At 43.7% G+C, this 25287-nt stretch overlaps 4 protein-coding genes across 4 annotated transcripts; 3 read left to right on the forward strand and 1 right to left on the reverse strand.

The window, feature by feature from the left end:
* The first annotated feature begins 1563 nt into the window (after positions 1-1563).
* On the forward strand, positions 1564-5339 carry LOC130402383 (tubulin beta-6 chain-like). Its single transcript, XM_056606529.1, has 4 exons — positions 1564-1662; positions 2775-2883; positions 3042-3152; positions 3408-5339. The coding sequence occupies exons 1-4, from the start codon at positions 1606-1608 to the stop codon at positions 4595-4597; spliced, it is 1467 nt and encodes a 488-aa protein (XP_056462504.1). The 5' UTR covers positions 1564-1605; the 3' UTR covers positions 4598-5339.
* Positions 5340-5854: 515 nt separating this feature from the next.
* Positions 5855-11006, forward strand: prelid3b (PRELI domain containing 3). The gene is made up of 6 exons (XM_056606602.1): positions 5855-6076; positions 6714-6882; positions 8357-8446; positions 8721-8791; positions 8894-8996; positions 9292-11006. Exons 1-6 carry the CDS (start codon positions 6045-6047, stop codon positions 9406-9408), a joined length of 582 nt encoding a protein of 193 aa, XP_056462577.1. The 5' UTR covers positions 5855-6044; the 3' UTR covers positions 9409-11006.
* A 607-nt stretch (positions 11007-11613) lies between these two features.
* On the forward strand, positions 11614-15692 carry aurka (aurora kinase A). The gene is made up of 9 exons (XM_056605716.1): positions 11614-12005; positions 12323-12381; positions 12505-12847; positions 12946-12985; positions 13152-13343; positions 13742-13880; positions 14365-14513; positions 14661-14835; positions 15048-15692. The coding sequence occupies exons 2-9, from the start codon at positions 12331-12333 to the stop codon at positions 15231-15233; spliced, it is 1275 nt and encodes a 424-aa protein (XP_056461691.1). The 5' UTR covers positions 11614-12005; positions 12323-12330; the 3' UTR covers positions 15234-15692.
* A 2289-nt stretch (positions 15693-17981) lies between these two features.
* Positions 17982-20446, reverse strand: slc32a1 (solute carrier family 32 member 1). The gene is made up of 2 exons (XM_056606859.1): positions 20023-20446; positions 17982-19166 (listed from the first exon to the last, which is right to left on the reverse strand). Exons 1-2 carry the CDS (start codon positions 20419-20421, stop codon positions 17982-17984), a joined length of 1584 nt encoding a protein of 527 aa, XP_056462834.1. The 5' UTR covers positions 20422-20446.
* Positions 20447-25287: the final 4841 nt, after the last annotated feature.

The raw sequence follows: 25287 nt of genomic DNA on the forward strand, positions 1-25287 counted from the left end.
GCAACCGCACTCCCAAATAGGGTGCCTCTGGCCAAAATGCATGCAAGTTCCATGAAGCACTCCGGTCCCCCAGAGACCTGGTGATTTGGTCCCTTGGGTGAAGCACTTTGGCTGCTGACTGAAGTCAGAGATGGGATATAAGCAAGGGACAGTTCTAATTTTTCCCAAAACCCATAGTGGTCAAGATTTGCAGTATCAGAAAGCTATCACTAAGCGTGATCATCGGCCTACTCCATCATTTATCCAAACGATTTTAGTAAATCTGCACAAGTTAGTAAGGATACCATTCTTACATTATTATTATTATTACATGCTACTTAGACACAAGTCGGGACTGGATCAATGTTGGCTGGGTTGTCTGGGTCAGGGTGTATGATGTTTAAAGACCCGAAACGTCCAATGACCCCAGGTTCCATCACTGATGATGTGTGTAAGTGCATCATGTATATTAAACCAGTGTAGGGTCCAGTCAATATGTATACTGGGCTCAACAGCCAATTTCTGAATGCTGACCTGTGAGCCTTGTTCAGCAAGATGCCCAATATCTGAATTCACTTTAAGGCACTTTGAATAAAGGTGCTGCTTAATAACATACTGTTACATAAATATCACAAAATCGATACAGATAGTAAAAAATAGAGGAGACACTCTCTGTCAGACGTCTTTCTGAGTTGAGTTTGAGATAATGCTTGATCTGCCCAATAGGAAACAGAAGGGCCCATTTGTGGATTTTTGAATTACGGGGCTTGTGGGCTTGAATTACTGCATTTTTATGTACAAACTTTTACTTATTAAGAGACACTAACGTACACAGTGAAATGTCTCTGAATTGCATTGCCTGCTTGACAGTCATAACGCAGGTCTACAATATGTTATACTGATCCAGTCCTCTAGATGGTAGCATCACACCGTTCACATCTTCATGAATATGAAACTTTTATCACAGCGTAACTAGAAAACCTTTTAATCACAACTCGAGCAGTCTAAGTTTTTTTCTGCTAGTCTTGTCAGCGATTGTTTCGCTTTTTAATTTGAGAAGTATGTGTGTGTGTGGATATATTTGTCTGTGTGTGTTTATGTGTGTGTTTCGTTTAATTTGGCAAGTAGATGGGGTGCTATCAGTTACCAAGCAGACCCATGTCGGCTCGTCTCTATGACACTTCCTTCCGATCCTCCATGCATGTCAGGGATAACAGATATATTCAGCAATAGAGAAAAGGATAGTCCGTCTAATATGTTCAGTATGTGAAATTCAATAGAGTAAGTAGGCTACATTTGAAAACCTTTAGTCAAAAAAAGCTAAATATGTTCCTATACCTCCTTACTGATTGAGCCCCAAAACAGGAAGGAATAAAGAAAAACAACAAATCACTATCGTATATAATTGTATCATATTCAAATGGACAACATATGTTCTGTATTAAATTGATTATAATGTCCGTTTATATAGTGCAATTTGCATAGAATAAATAGGATGCTTCCGTTTCGGTCCTGTTGACTGAAATGACATCAGTGATGACATCATGGATGGGTATAAAACACTAGCTGGAGAACCGGAAAATATCAGAGACCCCAGTCCACACACTTGGCTTTGGCTTGATCATCATGCGTGAAATTGTACATCTACAAATTGGACAATGCGGAAACCAGATTGGCTCAAAGGTAATAAATGACAAAATAATTCTCTATCAAAACTATCTTCAATAGTTAATAATAATATCAAAAAATGATAATCAATGCAATTGTCCTAATAAAACATCTAATAGCATATTGAGCCTTTGAAATGACTCAAAAACAAATATAAATTAGTATTCAATGTGTGCTACTTTTAAAGAAATCCTTTCGTATTTCTGTTGTCGTAGTGCCTCATTTCCAAAGAAAAACCAGCAGTTGTTTGACATCCAAACGTTCAAATGTAACTAATTATCTTCACACAGATGTTTAAAGCATAATTAAAATATCAGAGCCGCATATCAGATACAGTACAATTATATCTTACTCCACTTTAGAGTTATTTCTTAATGTGGTATAGTGATTGGTGCATATCGTAACTTAATAACTTCTGTGTTACTACTGGCAGTTGTCAGTGACAGGGTGTTCCTTGTGCTCTCTGGTAAAAGATAAGGGGCAATGCAAGGCTAACATGGGTGGGACTTTTTTATCACGTAAAACACAAAGCAAGGAAGAGAAAATAAGCAGAATAATATTAGAAATTATTTCCTGCTATATTTGGAAATCATTGGTCATACAGGACGAATTAAATTACAATATTGAGCGACACATGCATAAAAGTATATCTGACCAATAGAGGGCAGAAAGTAACCACTTTGATCCACAGGTATTGGATCTTGTAGGAAATTGTAGGTTTGCATCACTATTCATTCATACATACATGTTTTTCATTGACCTGGGTGCTGCATTACAGATCCAATTGATTAGGAGTTAAAAAGCGAGCATATACAGTAAGGTGAAATAGTGAATGGTTGGTGGAGGGTTTTGTGAGTGTACATCAGATTGTTACAGGCAATCTGATGTCATAACATCATAACATGTTCATAACAAGGTCAGAACATGTTCAAAAAGTAGTTATATAGGTTCTCGATTACACTTTTGTCGTATTCTTTTCGTGCAGGAACGTATTTTGTTAAGTAAGCAGACACACTTATTAAAGTGCAAAGTTAGACATAAAAATCGATGTTGTTAGTTAACTGTATTGCTTTGTTGGTAATGTTTTTGTTGTACTTATAATTGCTGTCGTTTCTCCTTTTTCTTAGTTTTGGGAAGTGATCAGCGAGGAACATGGCCTTAACGCTACAGGCCTCTATGAAGGAGATAGCAACCTCCAACTTGAAAGGGTCAATGTGTACTTCAATGAGGCAAATGGTAAGAAAACGTGCAATTTCAGTTCCAAATCCAATTCAATGGAAGATAAGAATAAGAATATAAGGTTAAGACGATGGTACAATAATTTGTATTTATTTTGATTAAATACATTTCAATTGTATTCTCATTTGATTGCACTGATTCCCCATATATTCCAGGTGGTAAATATGTGCCCAGGGCTTTGCTGATTGACCTGGAGCCCGGAACCATGGACAGTGTGAGAGGGAGCCGCATCGGCGCCCTCTTCAGGCCAGACAACTTCATCCATGGTGAAGATTAAACACTTTGTGCCATCCATGGTTGATCCATGATGCTAAATTACTTTTGATAGTATGAAACAATGTATGAACATCATATGTTTTGTTGTGTTGTTGTTGTGTGGCGGGTTTAAAAAGCCTTTCATTGATTGAAATTAATCATTTGATGCTCTTATTGTGATATTAAGACTTTTCTATCAGATGTTTCCTCCACTGAAGAACACTGAGCGATCCTTGCTCTCCACATGGTTCTGTGTTGTTTTCCAGGGAACTCCGGAGCCGGCAACAACTGGGCCAAGGGCCACTACACGGAGGGGGCTGAGCTGGTGGACCAGGTGATGGACCAGGTGAGGCATGAGAGCGAGAGCTGCGACTGCCTGCAGGGCTTCCAGTTCGTCCACTCCCTGGGCGGGGGCACCGGCTCCGGCATGGGCACCCTGCTCATCAACAAGATCCGCGAGGAGTACCCCGACCGTATCATGAACACCTTCAGCATCATGCCCTCGCCCAAGGTGTCCGACACGGTGGTGGAGCCCTACAACGCCACGCTCTCCGTGCACCAGCTCCTGGAGAACACGGACGAGACCTTCTGCATCGACAACGAGGCCCTCTACGACATCTGCTTCCGCTCCCTCAAGCTGACCACGCCCTCCTACGGCGACCTCAACCACCTGGTGTGCATGACCATGAGCGGGGTCACCACCTCCCTGAGGTTCCCCGGGCAGCTCAACGCCGACCTGAGGAAACTGGCCGTCAACATGGTGCCCTTCCCCCGCCTGCACTTCTTCATGCCGGGCTTCGCGCCGCTGACGGCCCGCGGCAGCCGCCAGTACAGCGCCCTCACCGTGCCAGAGCTCACCCAGCAGATGTTCGACCCGCGCAACATGATGACGGCCTGCGACCCAAGGAGGGGGCGCTATCTGACGGTGGCCGGCATGTTCCGGGGCCGGATGTCCACGCGGGAGGTGGACGAGCAGATGCTGAGCATGCAGCAGAAGAACAGCCACCACTTTGTGGACTGGATCCCGCATAACGTGAAGGTGGCCGTTTGCGACATCCCGCCCCGGGGCCTGAAGATGGCGGCCACCTTCATCGGCAACAACACGGCCATCCAGGAGGTGTTCCGGAGAGTGGGGGACCAGTTCGCCCTCATGTTCCGACGCAAGGCCTTCCTCCACTGGTACACGGGGGAGGGCATGGACGAGATGGAGTTCACCGAGGCCGAGAGCAACCTCAACGACCTGGTGTCGGAGTACCAGCAGTACCAGGACGCCACCGCCGACCAGGGATTGGAGGAGGAGGAAGAGGCAGAGGAAGAGGCGGAGGTAGAGGCGCGGCCGCCGATGACAACCTCGACAAAGGCTCATGCGAAGGTTCAGTCTCGCACAGAATCGGTGAAGGAGCAGCGAGTGAGCGAAATAGTGATTGAAACCACGGAAAGTGACAAGGACCTGTGAAAGTCGTGTCAACGTTTATAGTGAATGTGATCGTCGAACCGTGCAAATTTACTCGTTGTTTTTTGTTTTGTGCGATTGCAAATAGAATTGACCTGGGAATGGTATTTTCGAATACTTTCGAAATATTTATATTGTATGCATGCTCATTAAGTTGTTCACTAATGCACGTTTGCGCAATGCTTTGGTGGTCACTTTTTTTTTAATCTAAATTCTAAAATCCTTCATGTTTGAATCAAGGTACCTTTGAATATAGTAAAATCCACAAATTGTCTTGCTATTTTATAATAAATGTATGTTTTATGTGTACATTTGATAGTTAGTAAACTTCAGAGATTATAACGAAGTTGTACAGAAATTAAATCAGTTTTAGCTTTGTCATGTTTTGTATTATAAGACTGCTATTGGAGTATTTCTTTGAATTTCGTGTTACATTTTTCCTTCATACTTGTTATGAGATAGATTCTACTAAATAAAATAATAATATAATCAAAGTAAACAACACTCGTAAGTAACTTATATTTCCTTTGTACACCAACAATGTATTTGGAATACACCAACAATGTATTTGGAATATTCACATATTCTATGGAAAACTCTTACACAAACTAAATTGAATCGATTCCCACAATTATGGCAGCATTGCATTGCACTCTTCATGGTAACTATGTAGAGCCCTCCTCCCTAAGTCTGGCAGAGAGAGATTATACAATACCAAAGTTGCCCTGTCTGTACTCCATGATAAGCACTTGTGACGTGTCAATGTGTTTCCACAGTGCACCACCAAACTTGTCCTAACGAGGGGTTGGTGATGAGATATGGAGGATCTGGGTTACAATGAAATCAGCACATATAGCAATGGAATTTCAAGATGTCCCATCCGTCTTCAGTGAAGCAATACAACTGCATTGCTGTTTATTGTCGTTTAGTTTAGGCTAAGTCAAAACGATGTGTCATGCAGCAGATTCTAAATATGATCAATATAATATGGTAATATTATGCAGCGTTTTCTCCGTCTAACTCTCTCGTCCTTGAAATACGTGTGTGTGTGTGTGTGTGTGTGTGTGTGTGTGTGTGTGTGTGTGTGTGTGTGTGTGTGTGTGTGTGTGTGTGTGTGTGTGTGTGTGTGTGTGTGTGTGTGTGTGTGTGTGTGTGTGTGTGTGTGTGCGTGAGAGAGAGACGGGTCAATGTCCTAAACTTCTAAGCACATGATGCCTTCCAGCTTCAGCGCTATGTACCATGCGCAAGCCAGTACTATGTGCCTTCAATCAGAATGCGGCGGAAGTACGTAGCCTACAACTTCTCATGTGACCTTGCTGGAGTGGGCGGAGTGTAGCACCGCTCCTACTGCTTAGCTTTCGGCTAACTCGCCCAGTGTGTCCGTGCCTACCGGCTTTTCCACTCCTGACTCCAACTTCGCACCGGGTACCCGACCAACCCATAATCAGACATGAAGATCTGGACATCAGAACATATATTCAAGTAAGTAGACCCAGTTAGATATCCGCTTGTGTGCGCAATATGCGATTATATCATTTGATTCGCACTAAAGCCAGTCACATGTAGAACGACATTCCTCTCTGTTGAACAGGCAGTCGTTCTTGGTCCCTGCTCAGCAAAAGCAGCTGCACAATACATTACACTGTTTACAGATAGAATGTAATATTTTAGAACGCCGCTAACGATAGACATTGGTCGAGACATTGCGGTGCGATTGCTTAACCGGTCAGCAACGCCTATTATGACGTGCCGGTGTCGTACATCATCCCGCTCAACCTTTCACCTAAATTTAGCCATGAAATTTAGACGCGATTGATACTTGCGTCACGGCGTACTAACATTCGTGTTATCTCCATGGCGACCATTCACAGTCTCTGTCACTTGCGCCATGCTGTCGTTGCTAAAATCAAAATTGTAGTGCTATTCTTATGAATGAAATACACTATCATTCAACACGAGTTATTATATAACGCTTTCTTTCGGGCTTTTCAGAAATTACGAGCGTCACTGTGAATTCGCTAATACGCATGTAGAGATATCTGAATAATGTTTCCAAATAATTATTTTGCAAGATTAGACAAAATAAAAACTAAATATCATACGTGTCCTCTGCTTGCAGCCATCCTTGGGAGACGGTGACCAAGGCTGCCATGCAGAAGTACCCCAACCCCATGAACCCCAGTGTGATTGGAGTTGATGTCCTGGACAGATCCGTAGACAAGCAGGGATGCCTGCACAGTAAACGACTGCTTAGCACAGAGTGGGGCCTCCCCTCTATAGTAAAGTCTGTAAGTATCAAGGTTATAATTCTTGATTGTCGATTATTGATTGATGTGTTTCTAATAATAGCTAGATATGGTAGCACCGTAAAGACAAACACTCTATGAAAGTGGGACACAAGGGGTTAATTGTAGCAAAGCTAGAAAAGCGTTTTTGTAGGCCTATATGCTGCTTATTTCGGAATCACTTTAGCTAGTATAAAAGTAAAAAGTATAAAACTTAAATTCACCCTCTCTCTGGAAGTCAGGTGTTAAACGTTGTCACATCGTAATATTTTAGTTTACAGAAAATAAGTTTGCGTTCAATTAAAGCCAATCACATGACAGCACAGCGTAGGTGTATTAGGCCGGGGAGACTAATGCGTTTGAACAAGGTTGACCTTGCTACTCAAGGTAAGGCTATTTTAGCAATGCCGCAGACCGGATGAGTCCATGACCCTGTCACAGCCCGTGCTGTACGACACTGGGGGTGCGGTTTATGTGTTTCTAGACCTCGTGTCATGTGATGTAACATTCCAACTCGTATTAGCCCCTCGCTAATAAGGGACGTCCCTGTTGTAACTTGCAATCGTGAGGCTGAGTGAGGAGTTGTGTGCCCCTACATAGGGGTGATCTTGTTACACACTCCTGGTCACATTGTTCATATTTGTCTCACAACATTCTAAAGAATATCGGGTTATAAAGTGAGTTATTGAAGTAGTCATACTTCTTTGTTTAATAGCTGAACTTGCTTATTTGTGTGTGCATTTTTTTATTGAGTGCTACTTTTGAACCGGCTGTAATCGCTGTACTCTATTTTATTTGTATGTTCTATAGAGTAAATTACTGGTTTATAAGGCACTCTGAGTATTTGGAAGGGGGCCATGTTGTATTGCGTGTACAGTTTGTTCAGTTCTCAGGAGTACAAACTACTGCCAGTGTTGAGTAGGACCTGCTCATCACCCACATTTCTCTCAACACTATTACCCCATGTCTCCCAACCTCGGCCCTTTGCCCTTGGGCAAAACATAAAAGCTCTATTGTGTTTAATGTCAGAAGTCTAGGGCAAAAGAGTCTATTAATATACAATGTCTGATTCCATGTGCAGACATTGTCTCCCAATTTGACCCTGTGGTCAACGGTATATTCTATTAATCTTAATCAGATTGTCTTAGACTAAATTCAGCTGAGGTCTGATCAGGTTCTTAAATGTGAACCAAGTTCAAGAGCAATAGATTTAGATCTTGGTTCAGTAAGTAGTTAATTCGATTTTGTGATGGTTTGGCTTTTTTGGTTGACCTTTCATTGACCATTATAACATCATATTTTTCTGGATGGTGTTCAGCAGGTTCTTACCAGACTTTATGGGAAAATCTGTAATTTTCTTTCAAAGCGTTTTGCTGTCTCCCATCAGTTGGGGTCAGGGTTGACTTCCATACCTGAGCACAATATGCTTGTAGGCCACTTCATTTTATTCTTTTGCTGTTTGTTTCTTTCCTATTAGATCATTGGCAACACACGGACATGCACGTACATCCAGGAGCACTCTGTTGTAGACCCCAAAGAAAAGGTTTTTGAACTTCAGTCCTCAAATGTGAGTACTGTCATTTATTATGTCACTCTTTCATGCGTAGGTGCATCTATCCCCTAAATCTGAATCATCATGCAATGCACTCTTAACTGTATCCTTATGGACCTCTTTAGTAAAGGTCCAATTATCTGGTGATCTAGAGATTGCCCTGGAATTCGGGCTGGGCATTTATTACATATAATCATTGATTATCTTTGAATGGTACTGTATATTCTAAATGAATAATGATGGGAAGATATACCTTTTTAAAGCGATCAAAATATCCTTGTGTCTACAGATCACCTTGACAAACTTGATATCTGTGGATGAGAAGTTGACGTACAAACCCCATCCTCAGGATCCAGAAAGGTATGTTTAAACAGAATGGGCTGCAAATTCACTACCTTTTTAAGTACAGGTCATGTTTTGAAAAGCTTATGTTCTCATATATTCATCATCTATTTTCACTAGAACGGTATTGACTCAGGAAGCCATCATCTCTGTGAAGGGAGTGAGCCTCAGTAGTTATCTGGAGGGAGTCATGGCCTCAACCATGAATACCAACGCTGGCAAGGTGAGATATGCTCTTGACCTGTCCATGTACTCCCAAGTACATGTCTGTTAAACTATTTACAACAATTAATTTCAAAATATTTGTCAGAAAAGAAAAGGTGTGTCTTAACTGTAACAGATGATTGTACTTTTGTAAAATGATAACTAAATAATAGATTAATTTGCCTTTTCAAATTTTACGGTTAAATAGTTGCCCAAATGACCATCTGCACACTATAATTTTTTCTTGAGTTTGAACTTTTGCCCATGCTGTCATGTAATCATTGGGGCTCCATTTTGTTTTTCCTTTTCTGCAGGGGCGCGAGGCGATGGAATGGGTCATCAGACGTCTAAACACGGAGATCGAGGAGCTGGCGGCCACGGCCCGCAGCACAATACGCACGCCCATGGCTGCGGCGGTTACATCGAAATAACACTGTCACTTTCGGCCCACAACCCACCCCTTTGTGTCTGGGTGCCAAAAACACTACAAAGACTACAAAAATGTCGCCATGCATCAGCATCCCCCACCTCCCTTCCTTTTTAGTGTTGGATTCGGTGCCTGTTCTACGTGTTCCAGAGTTGCATATCCCTCCATTTGCCATGAACTGCTGTCTACATTAGATAGGCATTCGTGCGCCAAACTGCAGTGTGGAGGGGACTCTGAAACAGGGTTTCCGGGCGTGGTGTTAGCCCTGTTGAGGACGGCATTATAGAGAAAGGCAAACAGGTGCAAGACTCCAGAGACAGTTGTTCAACACCACCCATGTTCGAAACGGACAAAGAGTGGGTCAACGTTTGCTGTTACAGGTATAGGCATCTTTCGGTTATTTATTATACGTTTTAGTTTATTATTTGCTTTGTTTTTCAAAGGTGCCAAAGTCTATAGATACACTACTCCCTCTTTTGGGGACATTGGTGAGCATCAATACTGTGGGGTGTAGGACCTCAGAATGCTAGTCCTTTACCGAAGTACGGAGTCTTTACCAAGGTTGGTTTTGTAGAACATTGTTTTTTGGTCGGGTGTATGAATGCAATGTCACGTTTGTCCTTGGTCTGCTTTCGAGGATTGGAGATCTGTAGGGTACCAGAACGTAGCTAAGTCCCACGGTCTCATGAAGAGAGAAGGGCAAGGCACAGCCGCTGAGGAATGTGAGTCAACAGGGTTTTTCATGGCTGATGTTCTACAGCTCTTTTGAGCCTCGACATTGTCACCATGGATTCCCTTCCAAACTATGAACTGATGAGATTGTTAGAGCCAAGCCTGTATACATGTGATGTTCTTGTATGATTAATTTAATTTAATATTTATGTAACCTGAAGGGATCAAGACACACAGCACGGATTTATGTTTTGAGGAATTGAACTGGACCATCTTCAGTGTGTTGGCAAGCACTTATATGCTGAAACGGTTGGAGTGGTAATAACTATTCTACTGTTTTTGATTGTTGAAGCTAAACACCAGCACTTTAACAAACCAACAAATATCTGAACATGACCACTGATAATAATGCCAGTTTTGTATTTTTAAAATAATAACGACTGCCAGGGGATCTACTGGCTTTTACCAGTATAATGATGTACAACAGGTCCTGAGTGGATGGGACTGAGCTCGCACTTGGAACAAATACATTTTGTTAGAACAAAGCTGCTTAACATAACTAGGGATTTTGTGAACAATTGTTGTTAGCCTTATAATAAGCTAACTTGTGAAAGAAATGTGCAATTCAAGCAGTTTTCATATGTAAAAAGTAAATTGTGAAGGCTATCTGTGTATACTATTAAAGATTATTTATTATGTGAAATTGTCTTGACTATTGGCTTTTTTGCAGAGCAAGCTTTTCTGGGTTAATAACTTTTGGATATGGGAGCATCATCAAGGATCCCTTTGACACTCATTATCAATGAAGAGCAGACTTCCTAACATACTCAGGCATGTAGTTCCTTTTAATTGCTTAGAAACTATATTAAAATACAGAAACCCCTGCAGCTGATATGGAATAAAGAAAAATTGAACCTCATTAACCAGATTTTTGTTCATCTTTAATTGATATAAACAAACATTTCAGTAACAGCTTGGAATTATATAATTGTATGCATCAAAATAAAACGCTTATGTCGGAAATGAATGAGATGTTTAAGTCCTACATTAAACATGCAACCCCTGTATACAGTCGAGTGGCTAGCGAATTTGAAAGCGTTTGGTGTTTTTTTTGTGTGGTTTTCATTTTTTTTTTTTTAACATGTGGGACTTAGAAATAAATCTGTACTGTGTCTGACATTTAATATACATTTTATTTACTTATTTATTTGAGAACTGATATATATACCCATATACACCGAGATGTCATAATTCCCACTTGGAAAATATAAATTATTCGTATCCCCTTAATCAAATGACTTCATCAATTGTAACGTTCCTTAGTGGATATGAGTTGATGATATTGCTCACAAATAGAATAGAATAATGACAATTCTAATTTCATCGATTAATATTTATCAATACAATTTTGTCAATTTTAGTCAGGCCAGTACTGCCATCTACAGTTCTATCCTGAAAACGACATGGTGATGACGTCAGAAACCCGCTTCCAAATCAGCCAATGGTTCATAAGTAATGGCGATCATTTCAGCCAATCACGTGTGTTGAAGTCGTTCAGGGTTTTAAAAAGAGCGACATTTGAAATTAACCAACAAGCAATATTACGAAGGGGTTTTAACCATTGTCAAAACCTGACGTGACCGAACTCGTGGCTTCTCCAAAATAGGACACCGCTTTTTAGTCTTTATTCACGCAGAGTTTTGTTTCTTACGGTGTTGTGTCCTCCTGTTCCATTATTTGAGGTTAGAACGGTCAGGTAGATCGTTGAACAACCTTGATATTTATTTTATGTATGCAGCTCGACTGGCTAGCTGAAGCTAGCCTGCCGAGGTAAAGCTTTTAGCTTCGTTCGTTTTAATCGCTTATTTTCGGTATTTAAAGTAAAGCGTTGACAAGAATTGCATCTGGAAATTGTGCACACATATTTAGGTAAGTAAGGTTGCTATATTGGAGATGTTCTTAGTGATTCGCTTGAATCATCTACTTTTATTGATGACTATCCTTGCTGGTGGACACAATTCAGCGATTCAGGCGAAATAGTTTAACCGTTTTTGTAATGTGAATAAAATCGATAGTCGCTAAACATTTAAATAGTAAGGCAGATGACAACCGTACAGAAGAGGTTTTGTTTTCTTCTGTAACGATTGCTATGAGATTGAATCGTGTGATTTCAGGAATAATCCAAGATGATTATTATCAATTTTAAATTGGAATCTTCCATAAAATGTCCAATCGTTTCTTTACAGAATAGACCATGGATGCTGCTAGTGGAAAGGATATGAAACTGCAAAGGCCTGCAGGCAAGGTAACATTAAAGCATGAACTTGACTAGAACATTTGTTACACCCCACACTGAGCTGTATTTGGTTTGTTCGGACATTGTTTTAATTTCTTTTTGAAATATTACTCATGATGATCTCTTCCCTAGCTGACTACCAGTAACTTGGGTCCAAAGAGAGTTCCGGTGGCTCAAACCACTCGGAAGTCTGGCAACCCAGCGAGCCACACTCCCAAGGTCCTAGGGATGTTAAACGGGCCACAGCGCATACAGCGACCCATGAGCCAGCAGAAGCCCGTATCGCACGTCGCCACTGTTGTCAAGCCCAGCTATGCAGCTGATCAAAACAGGAACCCGGTCACTCCCAACGTTAACCCTGCAATGCAACAGAAGCCTAGTCTCCAGTCTGGTCAGGCCAAGCCGAAAGCCACAAAAGTTGACCCAGAGCCTGCCAAAAACACAACAGAGCCTTCTAAGAAGAAGCCTTCGCAAAGTAATCATTATTAATAGAATTAAGCTTCTAATTACATTCACTTGCCCTCCTATTTCTGTGTATTGGTATGCCTGACTGTGTTTTCTTTTCTTCATTAGACGAGGCAACCAAGAAGGAATCTTCAAATGGAAATTCAATGTATGAGTATTTTTCATTCAAAAACGGATTATTGTGTATTTTTATTCTAATGTAAATCCATGGAAGCATCCATTGGGGTTGAAAATGTCATACAAATGTAAATGATATGGTAACTGTGTAATCAAGCCTTCATATAATCTAACTAAGTATCATGTTGCTCCAAAAGAGCGCGATGGAGCCTGGAGAACTTTGACATCGGCCGTCCCTTGGGGAAGGGTAAATTTGGCAATGTCTACCTGGCCCGGGAACGTCAGACCATGTTCATCCTGGCCCTGAAAGTGCTCTTCAAGAAGCAGCTGGAGATGGCGGGGGTGGCGCACCAGCTCAGGCGTGAAGTGGAAATCCAGTCTCACCTCAGGTAGAAAACGCATCTGTCCTGATAGTGAGAAACTGCCAATAAATCACACAAATGTCACAATGTCTCTGATAAGAGACATGTAGACTCCCCACTTCCCCTGCCATCCTAATGCCACCTAGAGCGTGGCATATTTAGAATGACAAAGGCTGCAGTTTTCTTCATGGTGGCAGCATCTACTTATTACTGCACACTTTCTGATTGCGGTGATTGGTTCCTATTGAAATGTTATTAAATCTCTCCAGCTTCAGAGCTTTTCATAAATGAAAATAAGTTTTCTCATTTATTGCCATAATGGAATCCAATTTCTCATGTTGTTAAAGCCTTTTGAGCAACATGCTAAAGACTCTTGCGTCCCCAATGCTGAAATGCTGCTGACATTCTGTCCTCGTCTTCCAAAGGCACCCCAACATACTGCGCCTCTACGGTTACTTCCATGATGCGTCTCGCGTTTACCTCATCCTGGAGTTTGCACCCAAGGGAGAGCTTTACGGCGAGCTGCAGCGCTGTGGCAGCTTCAACGAGGAGCGCAGTGCCACTGTGAGTCTTCCCGGCCGTCACTGTACACCTCAACCTCAGAGTTCACTAGTGTCTCTATTAAGGCGTAGTTCTGGTTGGACGTCGACGTAATGCAAGGAAGTTTACGGACCCATTTTTGGGACGTGTGCATCCCAAAAATGTTTACATTGCGTCGAGGCGCCAAGCAAGGGCTGTGATTGGTCCACTAACTTAAACCTGACTCTGAACCAAAACAGGTTCACGACTGTCGAAGAGACGGCGTCATTGCGTTGCGTCAACGTCCAACCATAACTCTACCTTAAGTCGCACTGAAGTTGTGACAAGCTTGGCTGCCATGGTCATTGTTGTAACATGTGTCAAAGTTGAGCAACCTCACTGAAAAGCTGAAATGAATGGGAACCTTTTTGATGTACATGTGTCATCTCCCCCTACTTTGAGAAGGCCAAAACCATAATGTCCATAACCATAACGTCTGTCGTTTTTTTTTTTTTTTTAATGCCATTAGTACATAATGGAGCTTGCAGATGCTCTGAACTACTGCCACTCCAAGAAGGTGATCCATAGAGACATCAAACCTGAGAACCTCCTTCTTGGAGCCAATGGCGAGCTGAAGATTGCGGACTTTGGGTGGTCTGTGCACACGCCTTCCTCCAGGTAATGCATTTGTCCAATCCCAATAATGATGCAAATCAGGCAGGACGCTAATGTATAGCGTTAATATTATCTGGCCTCAACCTGTGAGCTGAGCCGTTCATAACCTTTGAACATTGGTAACTCTGATACCTCTCTTTGCTGCTCCAGGAGATCCACGCTGTGCGGCACGCTGGACTACCTGCCCCCGGAGATGATCGAGGGTAGGACCCACGACGAGAAGGTGGACCTGTGGAGTCTGGGGGTCCTCTGCTACGAGTTCTTGGTGGGCAAGCCCCCCTTTGAGACAAAGAGTCACGAGGAAACTTACCGCAAGATCTGCAGGGTAAGGGGTCGCACGCCTGGACTACAGCATGTCATCAAACGGCAACGCTAAATCAACAAGGGCTGATCGGAAAGGACTTTAATCAAGCCTGCATTCTCCTGATTAGGGTCCCAATAAACTGTTGACATGTTGAGCTAGTGAAATAAAGATAATAACATTGTACGAGGAGAACTCTCATCTAAAGGATAGTTATTTTCCCCTTTTGGCTATAGGTGGAATATACGTACCCGGCCGTGGCCAATATCTGTGCAGATGCAAAGGACTTGATTGGCAGGCTGCTGAAGCACAACCCCCTGCACCGACTGCCCATCCAGGGCGTGCTGTGCCACCCCTGGGTGGTGGAGAAGTCCACCAAAAAACCCACGTCCCTATCGGCCAGCCCGGAGCCGGAGAAATGAATGTTGGTTTGTTTGTCGTGATGTGGTCGTCTTACTTTCTCGCTTTGGAAACTGTGCAGCTGCCTGAGCTGCTTGTGTGTACTGTGGATCACTTCTTTGTGCCAGACGCTGATGGCTTGCTTGATGTCATATTGATCCTTTGTTTGTAATTATGTAATTATGACTTTTATTGGCGACTGTCACCACTACTTGAATATTACAATAAAAATTATAAAAGACAAAGTACTTCGCTTAAGTAATGTTTTCTGTCTAAATATAAGGTGATTGATTGTCATTGAATATTTACCGTGGTATTTGAGGCCACTAATGGTTTGCAATGAGTCCCATTCTGCATGTCAAGCGTTTCGCTGAACGGAGCACTAGAGGGTGCTCGAGTGTCACCCATCTGCTGGGATTTATAAAAGACGTATTAAACAATACAATTATTACACTTGTATTAAATAAATGTGAATTTAATACATTATCGTTTTTTATTTGAATTTGTTTTACACGGTCAGCAATGTTGTAACGCGGGAAGTGTGGCGCAAACGCCAAGAGGTCCTTTAAAAGCCTATCCTTTGGCGTAAAAGCTTTCCTACATTGATAGTTGCAAGACATTATCCCTATTTGAATTCTTTGTGATACCCACTGTCGCTATATTTTCTTTTCTACCAAACATTTTTGCTGCGCTTTTTAATCCAACGAGACCGTTACAGATAAGCGAGCGAATGCTTGATTCGTCCAAAATAACGTGGTGCAGAGGAGAGAATATTCAGTCCCCAAGCATTTCTACACAGATGGTCATAAGCAACGGAGTGGATGAACAGGTAGGCCTACGTATAATTTAAAATCCCGCGATTTCCGTAGGTCTACTCCGCCTTTTTAAAGCAGCCTTAAACCAAAGAGGCCCCATGTGCTTCAATCGTAGGCCCTCTTATCGGCCCCTCAGTTAGGCCTATAAAATAAAGAGCGCTATTCGAAAACATTTATTTCGGCTGGGTAGTCCTAATTCCTAATAATGAAATCATGCTTGGCTACGTTGGGCAAGGCCCACAAATGTCTAAGGATTCAAATTATCCATCTTTGCATTTTATTAAAGAGAAAAAATACATGATACCCACACTTTCATTTTTAATACATAAAACCACTCACAATTTTACAATATAATTTCACTTATTTATTCTTTAATATTCATTTTCACGATATATGATAACGATTTTGAGATATACATTCCATCTTTTTGAAACCACGGTAACACTACACATACGGTTTTTATAACATTTCCACATGACCCATTGGATCGCACAGAGTGAACAATGTCTTTATGCACATTTTCTTAATTTTTGATCTCTTAATATTTTAGCTCCAAACGACAGAATTTCGAACAAAGAATCAATCAATCTATTCTCGGAATATACATTTCAAATTCACAAAGAAAAACATTTGAGAAATGGCCTAGATTAAAGGATTTAAATTTGCGGCCCCCCTCCTGGAGTGGACTATTGTTATCTGATCAGTTCAACACAGTATAGTGTTAACTCGTATTATCGTCTTCCAAAATGTCAACATGTCAAACCAGGCTTTTCTTATATACTCCAGGCCTCTCTGTAGGCTATAGGCCTTACTCTAGGCTCTAGAGCTCTCTCTAGGCTCTAGGCCTCACTGTAGGACATAAACCTCACTGTAGGCTCTAGGCCTCACTTTAAGCTCTAGGCCTCACTGTAGGACATAGGCCTTTCTCTAGGACATATAGGCTCAATTCCAACGTTGTTTGAGCGTCAATGTAAAGAAACATTTTTGGGAAGTTATTTTTTCTCCTCCCAAATTGATCATATTTGTGTCTGAATATCATACATTCAATGCATAGTTTGTATAGCTGCTGCAAAACGTCGGGGTATCTAGGTCCAATATTTTGAGAGAGGTCCAATTTCCACATGTCACGTATTATTTGCTGTCATCATTCTTTTCCTATTCATTCATTGTTAGAACAGCCTGACTGTTAGAACAATAACTGTAAGTTATTGCAATAAAATCGTATTAGCCAATTCCAGAAGCGTATCAATGACTCAAAACGGGTGGCATGTTGGAATACTGCAAAACACCAAAAACAAGAAAGTGGCATTTTTTTAATAAACGCTTCTTATTAGCCATTTAATCACAATATGTCAAATTTGTGTCCTCAATCACAACCTTAAACGTCTAATGATGTGTATTCTCAAGTGTGGGACCACCACAAGAGCGATGAAAATACATATGGACCATTTTGCAAGTTTGATTTGTTCAATACTGTAAACCTTCACTCCACTGGAAAATATTTATATGTAGCGTTGTTCGCATATCAATACATCATGTTATCCATATAGTGTGTGGGGAATGAATCACTCGCTCAGTCACCGTATACCTATCTATTCCTCACTGTGTGAGCATGGGCGCGTCTGTGTGCACGCTCATGCACCTGCATGTGTGTGTGTGTGTGTGTGTGTGTGTGTGTGTGTGTGTGTGTGTGTGTGTGTGTGTGTGTGTGTGTGTGTGTGTGTGTGTGTGTGTGTGTGTGTGTGCGTGTGTGTTTGAGTGAGAGAGAGAGATAGAGATAGAGTGTTTGCGTGTTTGTGTGTGTGCGTAAATCGATGCACGACTATGCATCGCACAAATATGTGTTGAACGCGTATAGTAAGCAGGGGCTGCACTTCAATAGGAAGTCGTGTGTTTTGCACTAAAATGGGGATCTGCAATTGACATCTAATTCTCAGCGATGGTTTAACTTTGAATCTACTCTTCTATGTTGTACCTGTACGCTTCTATGAGGCCCTCCATCGAATGAATGAAACCAGATACACTGCATATACCCCCTATTACAAAGATGGCGACATCGAAGAACACGTGGTGCCACAAGAGCTTTCTCCATAAAAGCTTGAGGTGGAAGAGGCTGGGCAGTAGAAAGCACAGCCCAGCGCCCGTGAGACTTCCAGTGAGCCCCATGAGGAGAGCGAAATGTGGGACATAAATGGCCATCAGCAACGTAAACACAACCAGGGTGCATCGAAGAGTGAGACCCCAAGACTTCAGGCGTCCATCGGCCCCGTAGCAATCTGGAAACGCCCGTCCTCCGTCACCGAAAAAGCTTTTTTCCAAAACCTCTACGGCTGCGAAAAACGGCAATGGATAGGACAGCAAGGCTTTGGCTACCAGGAAAAGATTGACGACGGCTCGGATGGTGGACGGCAGGTTGTCTGTGATGACCTCCTTGGTCGCGTCCGCCCAGGTCAGGTAGGCCACCAGGGCGAACAGGCCCTTGAGGATGCAGGCGGCGATATGGGTCCAGTTCATCATGCAGTGGAACTCGCTGGGCTTGTTCATGTTCCCCTCGAGAGAAGGCAGGAAGATCTGAGAGGTGTAGCTGAACACGATGATGCCGATGGAGATGGGGAACTTCTTGACGTCGATGTAGAACTTGACTTTGTCCCACGCCCAGTCCCTGGCCCTGGAGAGGCAGTAGGCGATCACCAGGACGTTGATAACGAAGTGGGCCATCGTGCACAGCAGGCTGAACTTGGAGACGGCCTTCAGGTTCTTGAGAAAGGCGCAGGGAAGGAGGGCCACGGTCGCGATGATGGCCCAGGACTTCTGGGAGACGGGCATGGTGGGGAAGCTGTTCTCCATGAGGTTACCGCTGACCACCACGTAGAGGATGCAGGTCATCACCAGCTCTATGATCTGGGCTACATTCACGATGTGACCGCCCAAAGAAGGGAATCTGGGCGCGCAGCAGGCGTTGGCAATGTCCACGTACGAGTCCCTGACACGTACCAGCTGCCCATCCTCGTTCTCTTCGTACAGGCAGGCAATGAGGATTTTGCCTGTGTAGCAGCACACCACGGCGGCGAAAATGATAAGAAATAGTCCGAGATATCCTCCGTGCAGGATGGCGTAGGGTAAGCCAAGCACAAACATCCCCTGCGAAGGCAAAACACAAACGGGCCATGTTATGGGGGGTATTGAATAAATTATTTCACCTCGACACTCTTAACCTAAATCTCTTTTGACACATGCGGTGAACGACTGGTGACAACGGTTTTCATTGTGGGCTTTCCGATTCGCTTTGAGCATCGCCCCCCCGCCCCTCCCCTCTCTCCCTCACCCCCCGCCTCTTTCGTCATCAAGAGGAAGAGGAGACACAGTGTGACGTATAGCTGGCTGACTGTGTCGTGGCTTTGGCCACGACCGCCCCAGCAACAGGGGCTTTAAGGCTATATGCCACTTACAGAAACACGAAAATCTGATTGCTCAACATTCAATTTCTATAAAATATGTTTTTGTTGTCACTTCGACATATAATACCTGTGCAAGTTCGATGCGTAATGGACGCGCGCAATTGAATTGAAAGTAACTTTATAGTAATTCAAATACATATAATTCTTGATTATTTGGTATGGTTTCTTCAGGTAACATATTATCAGTATACAAGTAAATCATGGATGTATCAGTCGTTCACTTCTCTCGTTGAAATCGTGTGCGTAAAATTCCGCAGTCTCGTCAATGCATATTTTGCGTTTTCTCCCTGACGGGGTGGATGATACCGATTAGGTTTTGCCTAATGATTGACATCATTTTACAAAAGCACACAAAGACAGAGAATCAAAGATAACACCGACTTCTGGGTTTAGTCATCAAAATGATTAAATTGACACTGCGCCACGCATTCGTCCCCATGAAGGGTGTTTTCAAGCGCATTTCATGCCAGGCAACGGGTTTCACGATACAATAGATAGACTGTGGGCCTTGTAACACATTCCTCAACCTAGATTTTTACCTGGATGGCATTTGTCACGTTCCAGCCGGCCTCCCATGCGGTAATTTTTGGTTTATCTTCTTCTGCCAGACTTGCGTCTTTGGAGCCTGAGGGCGGCAGACCGGTTCCATCTCTCTGGTAGTGGCTGTCGCCATCCAACCCCCCCTCCCCTGTGCCTGTCGGTCCGCTCCCTGCTCCGGCTCCTGCCTCATCGTTTGTTAAAATGTCCATTTGCATCCCCTGTCTATGGTCATAATCCAGGTCATCGCAGGCGGCGAAGCCCAAACCCTCCTCGTCCGTGGCGGCTTGGAAGCCCATCCTGGCGAACATCCCGCTCACCTTCGCCTGGGATTTGTTGGAGACCGAGGTAGCGGCATTGGACAGCTTATTAGAAAGCTTGCTTCTTATTAACGTAGCCATTTTGCTTTTGACTATGCAAATCGGTTTCTCCTAATTAGTATTTTCTGAGCAGTCGTTAAGATAGGATTCGTTATTTTTTCCCAATTTCAAACTCTTGGATAAAGTCACGGAGTAGGATTTCAAACGCTGTGATCTTCAAACGAGGACCGAGATCGAGTTGCTATCTCCACTTCTTGCTCAAGGTACGCCTGCTGCTCTGGATCATCCCCAGGTACATGTCACCTTCAGACGCCTGCTCTCCGTCTGTGCATCTTGCTCCTGCGCGCGCTGATACGACGAATACGCCCGAGATTCGGCGCGCGGGGTTTAGGGTTCCAAACGGACGCGCAACAGCTTTTACGCAATCCAGGGGTCGGCGATGTTTGGGTATAATATCGTTTTCTTTTCAGGGCTGCACGATTTCGACGGCGGTCCCAAAGTTGGGTTGACTGTTGCCGCTACTGATGTCAGTGCGTTGCGGTGAAGCCGGAGGGGGGTGGCAGAGATGAGGCACGTGTCACCATCAGCCCGCCAATGCACGCTCTCTGCTTCAACATGCACGTCCCCGGACCCCCAGTGCGCGCGTCCACCCTCACCAGAAGCAAACGGGAGAGATTTGCTGCATTTCTAGGGGAGGTGCTTGCGGTTACCCCATGCCCTCCCTGTTCTATAATCTATAATATTTTACCCAGACGTCCAATGGCATTCCAGAGGCCTCGATTCTTGCATAACTTTAGGTGTATAAAAGGGGGGCGGAAATGGAAGAAGCCCCTTCAACTCCGTTGGACCGTGTGCATATATAACCCCACAGACAATTCCATCACTTTCTTATTTGCAATAAGTTGTTTTTTTTAGTTTTTTTCATAGCGACCCAAAGGACGTGGAACTCATGGTAGCACCCATCTCACTTTTACTGTCGGGATTATACGGAACGAGTTTTAGAAGTGCGCTCTGTTGATTCATAGTTTATATGGAAAATACGCGTTTTTTCTGCTTGTTCATTGTAAGGTGGAACCTAGGAGCGATTCGCGATCAATATTAATATAATACTCTCCTACTTCTTGTTTTCAGAAGGGGGATCTTTCATTGAATTATTACGCTGTATTTAACGGGTTAATTAATAAGCCATTCATTCGGTGTTTTGATTGACCGCAGCCGACGGTAACTCTCTGTTTTTGCGCAGTTCGATGGGAAGCACCGACAATTTCGTTGATGTCGTTGATTTGGGTTCATTTTTTTATTGTACTTTCCGTTGCATTAATTTATTAATTGAAAAATAAATCCTATCAAATGATTTCGGTGAAGCAGATCGTTGTTACAGTGGCTTTAGGCCTACTTTCCAATCTTTTTTTTAAATCAGGCTTTTAAGGCCCTCTATTTTCATCGTGCTTGCTAAATTAAATTTGAAGTTAAAGCCGTGGGAGATATAGCAAGATAACCGGCTGTAATCGTGGGTTGAAAACGAACCATGGTGACTGGGGTGTTTTCCTGGAGTCGGCTGGATGACATTCTTCCGTCCCTTTCTATTTGCGTCCCATGAACGTGTCCCGGGGCAGGAGTACAAAGTTCATCACTAGAGCGTGACAAAGCGTCTGAAGAGGCAATGATACAGTGATACAGGGATGTGGGGCCTACAAGGCAGAAATAGTGACCTCACAAATTGAACCGTATAACGCGTTCTCCTCAGCTGTTGTAAAATGTGTCTTTTTTTCCTTAATGAAAATAATTTCGCGTTTAATGTAAAACTTTGTAGGCTTTTCTTTTTTCTTTTTTTTGTTTACTAGATCGCAATAAAAGCGTAGACTAGACCTATGAACATTAATATACCCATTTGATATATTTTCATTGTTTAGTTGGCTATGCGTTCTAAGCTGAAATTCAGCGCCAATTAAACGTTGTTCACTGTAAATTACGTGTCATGAAGGTGCATTCCTTTTACAATGAAGGCGGGGGAAATGTAGGCCTCCTTTTTTATTTTACACTCAAGGAACAGGCACGACTTCTCGTCGGAGACCATGATCGGGGGAGCAGGCATCCATACGAGGCCCATAACAGGAATATCTCGCATCTAATCGGCTTTGTTTTAGGGGTGGTTGTGGCTTGTGTGAAACGCGCCATGCCAAACTCGATCTCACTTGCTCACAATGTGGGATCTTTTTTTTTTCATCGTGAAAAGGAAAATGCTAGCTCCACCTCACCCCCACACCCCCAACAAGGATGAAAGGGTTAATCACAGAGGCTGTTATCAGCGCGCCGCAGCCCTCCTCTGATCCGCGCAGGACTGTCTGGTAGAGTGTGTGTGTGCGCGTCGCAAGATGAGAAGAGCCGCCGTGACACCGCGGCTAGTGGGGCGGGGGAGGGAGGGGGGTTACAAGGACTGGATCTACGGCAAACTCTGGGTTTACTGTAAAGAAAAGCATCGAAATAAAACGTATTAGAATAATAATAACAACCAAAAAAAACAAACAAACAAAAAAAGGATACTAAGGGGAGGGGGGACATAAGAATTGTGTTGAATTGTTAATACGTGTCTGCATTTATGAAGTATTTCCTAAATTGAATTATAACTTAATACACGTGACCATCATGAATATATTACAAATAGCCTATCTGAACGGTCAAACGATCTCTTTTTGAAATTTGGAGAATCCTGGATATATGTTTTGCCCTCGTATTTCCGAGGTGGAATCCGCCATGCCTTCTGCTTCTCTTTGTTGCAGAGGGCATCACTTATCTTTAAAGCCAAACTAAGACTAGACCCTCCACGTCCCCGGGAGGATCCCGGGTCCCCGGTCCAGACACCGTCCCGTCCATTGACAAAAGAAAGTGGGCGATTGACCATCAGGGTTTAATCTGTGTTCGGTTTGCATCTCTGTGTGCTCAGCAACCACCGCGTCAAACAAAAGACACCCACTATGTATCCACCTGCGAGCACCGTGCAGGTTTTTATTTTTAGGCTCGAGAGCCAAGTGAAAACGGCCATTATGGTGAAATACTCCTGCCTTCCCCCCGCACCCCCCCAATGTGCTGTCTCCCCAATCCCCCCCGCCCCCCCCCACCTCTCCCTCCCCCCTCGCATTATTACCCGCGGCCCTCTCAGTCTGCTAGCTCCCTTTTCACATTACACACTTGGCTGAGCTGGCACAAGGTTCTGCGGCTTCGTGTCAATCCTGCACGAGCCACACAATGATTAATTAGCGATAGATGATGGACTGTTCTCATGATCGCCTCCCCGGAAAAACAACGCACACCCACAGATAGCAATGGTCGCACGGACACACACATACATAGACACGCACACACGGACAAGCACGCACACACACACACACACACACACACACACACACACACACACACACACGCACACGCACACGCACGCGCACACGCACATGCATACACATGTGTTTGCGCTGGATATTTTGTTCATACATTTCATGTTTTATCATTTCTTTCTGCCTCATCGCTTAGGCCTACTTGATTTAATATCATTTTATTTGTGGCAGCATACTGCTACAATCCTTGAGCCAATGTGTCTTTCATTTAACCCTTGACAGATCCTGCCTTTGTGTCTTTTTGCCAACAAGCCAGGCAGAAAATAACACCTAACCACCGTCTATTAATAAGGGGACCTGAAAAGGGGCTTCCGGTCCCCGGGGACCGCGGAGGGGAGCAATGAACTCACATCAGGCTAATCACACCACCTCCGAGTCCATTAAAATTACCATTACAATCCCGAGTAGCTGCCTCCGCATTATCGGGCCGATTAGCTTTCCCCTGCCAAAAAGCCATTTCAAGTTTGTATCGAAAAAAATATGGAATAAAGCAACAACAAAAAAAATCATGTTAGAGTCCATTCAGCTGGGAGGTTTCAGCACCTTGGGCAGGGGCCCCACCGCCGTTCTTTGAGGGCCACCAGGGGTCCGGATGATAAATGATTATCGTAGATAAGACTGTTATCGTTTGCAGAGCTTATCTAACGCAGTAGTTTCAATGAGCATATTCGAATTCATATGTGGCCTACATATTATACGATTGTTATTTTTACCCCCCCTCCCCCAAACAAATTGTCCCCCATCCGTCAGGCAATCAGAGCGGCCGCGCGCACAGAGACATCCAGGTGGGCCCACGGTAAACGACTAAGAGCCTTTTCATTACTCCTAATGCCCCGGTTTAATGGCTTATTATGGGCTCCCGGGAGGACTGCGGAAGAGGCTCGTATCGGCTCCTCGAGGTCTTTCTCCGGGAAGGAAAAGCTCCATTCATAAAGAATTTCAGATGTTTATTTTATTTTAGCCAACAACAAAAAAATAAACCTTATTTTAAGCTGGTTGGAAAGTCACCGTGACTTGTATTCATCGCTAATGGCTTCTTAATGTGTTTTTGCTTCAACCCCCCTCGTGATTTCAATTAGCCTGCTCTATCGTGGGGTTTTTTGGTCGTATGTTTTTTTTTCCGAGTTTTTTCTCCCCCGAGTAAGTGGTCTTTCTGTACACACAGCGTCTCAAACACACAGCGATGTGTGTGTTACAGGCAAACGCTCCCCAGACGCCGCTTGCTGTTAACCCGCGTTGACTCGACTCTCTCCATCACCTCTGACGTCCTCCTCCTCGGCCCGGGCCGGGTTTTCTCTCTCCTGCTGCGACACATTAACATTGTAATTGCCTTTTAGCCCCTCTCTCCTTGAGCACAATAACGCGCGCGGGTCCGGGGGGATTCGCGCGGCCTGCGGCTGGCCTGGCACAGAAAAGCAAAGGCGTCGATTTTTTTTACACACACACACACACACACACACACACACACACACACACACACACACACACACACACACACACACGCACGCACGCACGCACGCACGCACGCACGCACGCACGCACGCACGCACGCACA

Source organism: Gadus chalcogrammus, chromosome 13, assembly GCF_026213295.1.
Source record: "Gadus chalcogrammus isolate NIFS_2021 chromosome 13, NIFS_Gcha_1.0, whole genome shotgun sequence".
Lineage (NCBI taxonomy): Eukaryota > Metazoa > Chordata > Actinopteri > Gadiformes > Gadidae > Gadus > Gadus chalcogrammus.

Coding starts and splice junctions, on each gene's coding strand:
- LOC130402383 (XM_056606529.1), top strand. CDS start 1,606: ATGCGTGAAATTGTACATCTACAAATTGGACAATGCGGAAACCAGATT. Junction 1,663..2,774: donor GAAACCAGATTGGCTCAAAG/GTAATAAATGAC, acceptor CCTTTTTCTTAG/TTTTGGGAAGTGATCAGCGA. Junction 3,153..3,407: donor GCCAGACAACTTCATCCATG/GTGAAGATTAAA, acceptor GTTGTTTTCCAG/GGAACTCCGGAGCCGGCAAC.
- prelid3b (XM_056606602.1), top strand. CDS start 6,045: ATGAAGATCTGGACATCAGAACATATATTCAA. Junction 8,447..8,720: donor TTGAACTTCAGTCCTCAAAT/GTGAGTACTGTC, acceptor TTGTGTCTACAG/ATCACCTTGACAAACTTGAT. Junction 8,997..9,291: donor TGAATACCAACGCTGGCAAG/GTGAGATATGCT, acceptor CCTTTTCTGCAG/GGGCGCGAGGCGATGGAATG.
- aurka (XM_056605716.1), top strand. CDS start 12,331: ATGGATGCTGCTAGTGGAAAGGATATGAAACTGCAAAGGCCTGCAGGC. Junction 12,986..13,151: donor TCTTCAAATGGAAATTCAAT/GTATGAGTATTT, acceptor TTGCTCCAAAAG/AGCGCGATGGAGCCTGGAGA. Junction 13,344..13,741: donor GAAATCCAGTCTCACCTCAG/GTAGAAAACGCA, acceptor CGTCTTCCAAAG/GCACCCCAACATACTGCGCC.
- slc32a1 (XM_056606859.1), bottom strand. CDS start 20,421: ATGGCTACGTTAATAAGAAGCAAGCTTTCTAATAAGCTGTCCAATGCC. Junction 19,167..20,022: donor ACGTGACAAATGCCATCCAG/GTAAAAATCTAG, acceptor TTGCCTTCGCAG/GGGATGTTTGTGCTTGGCTT.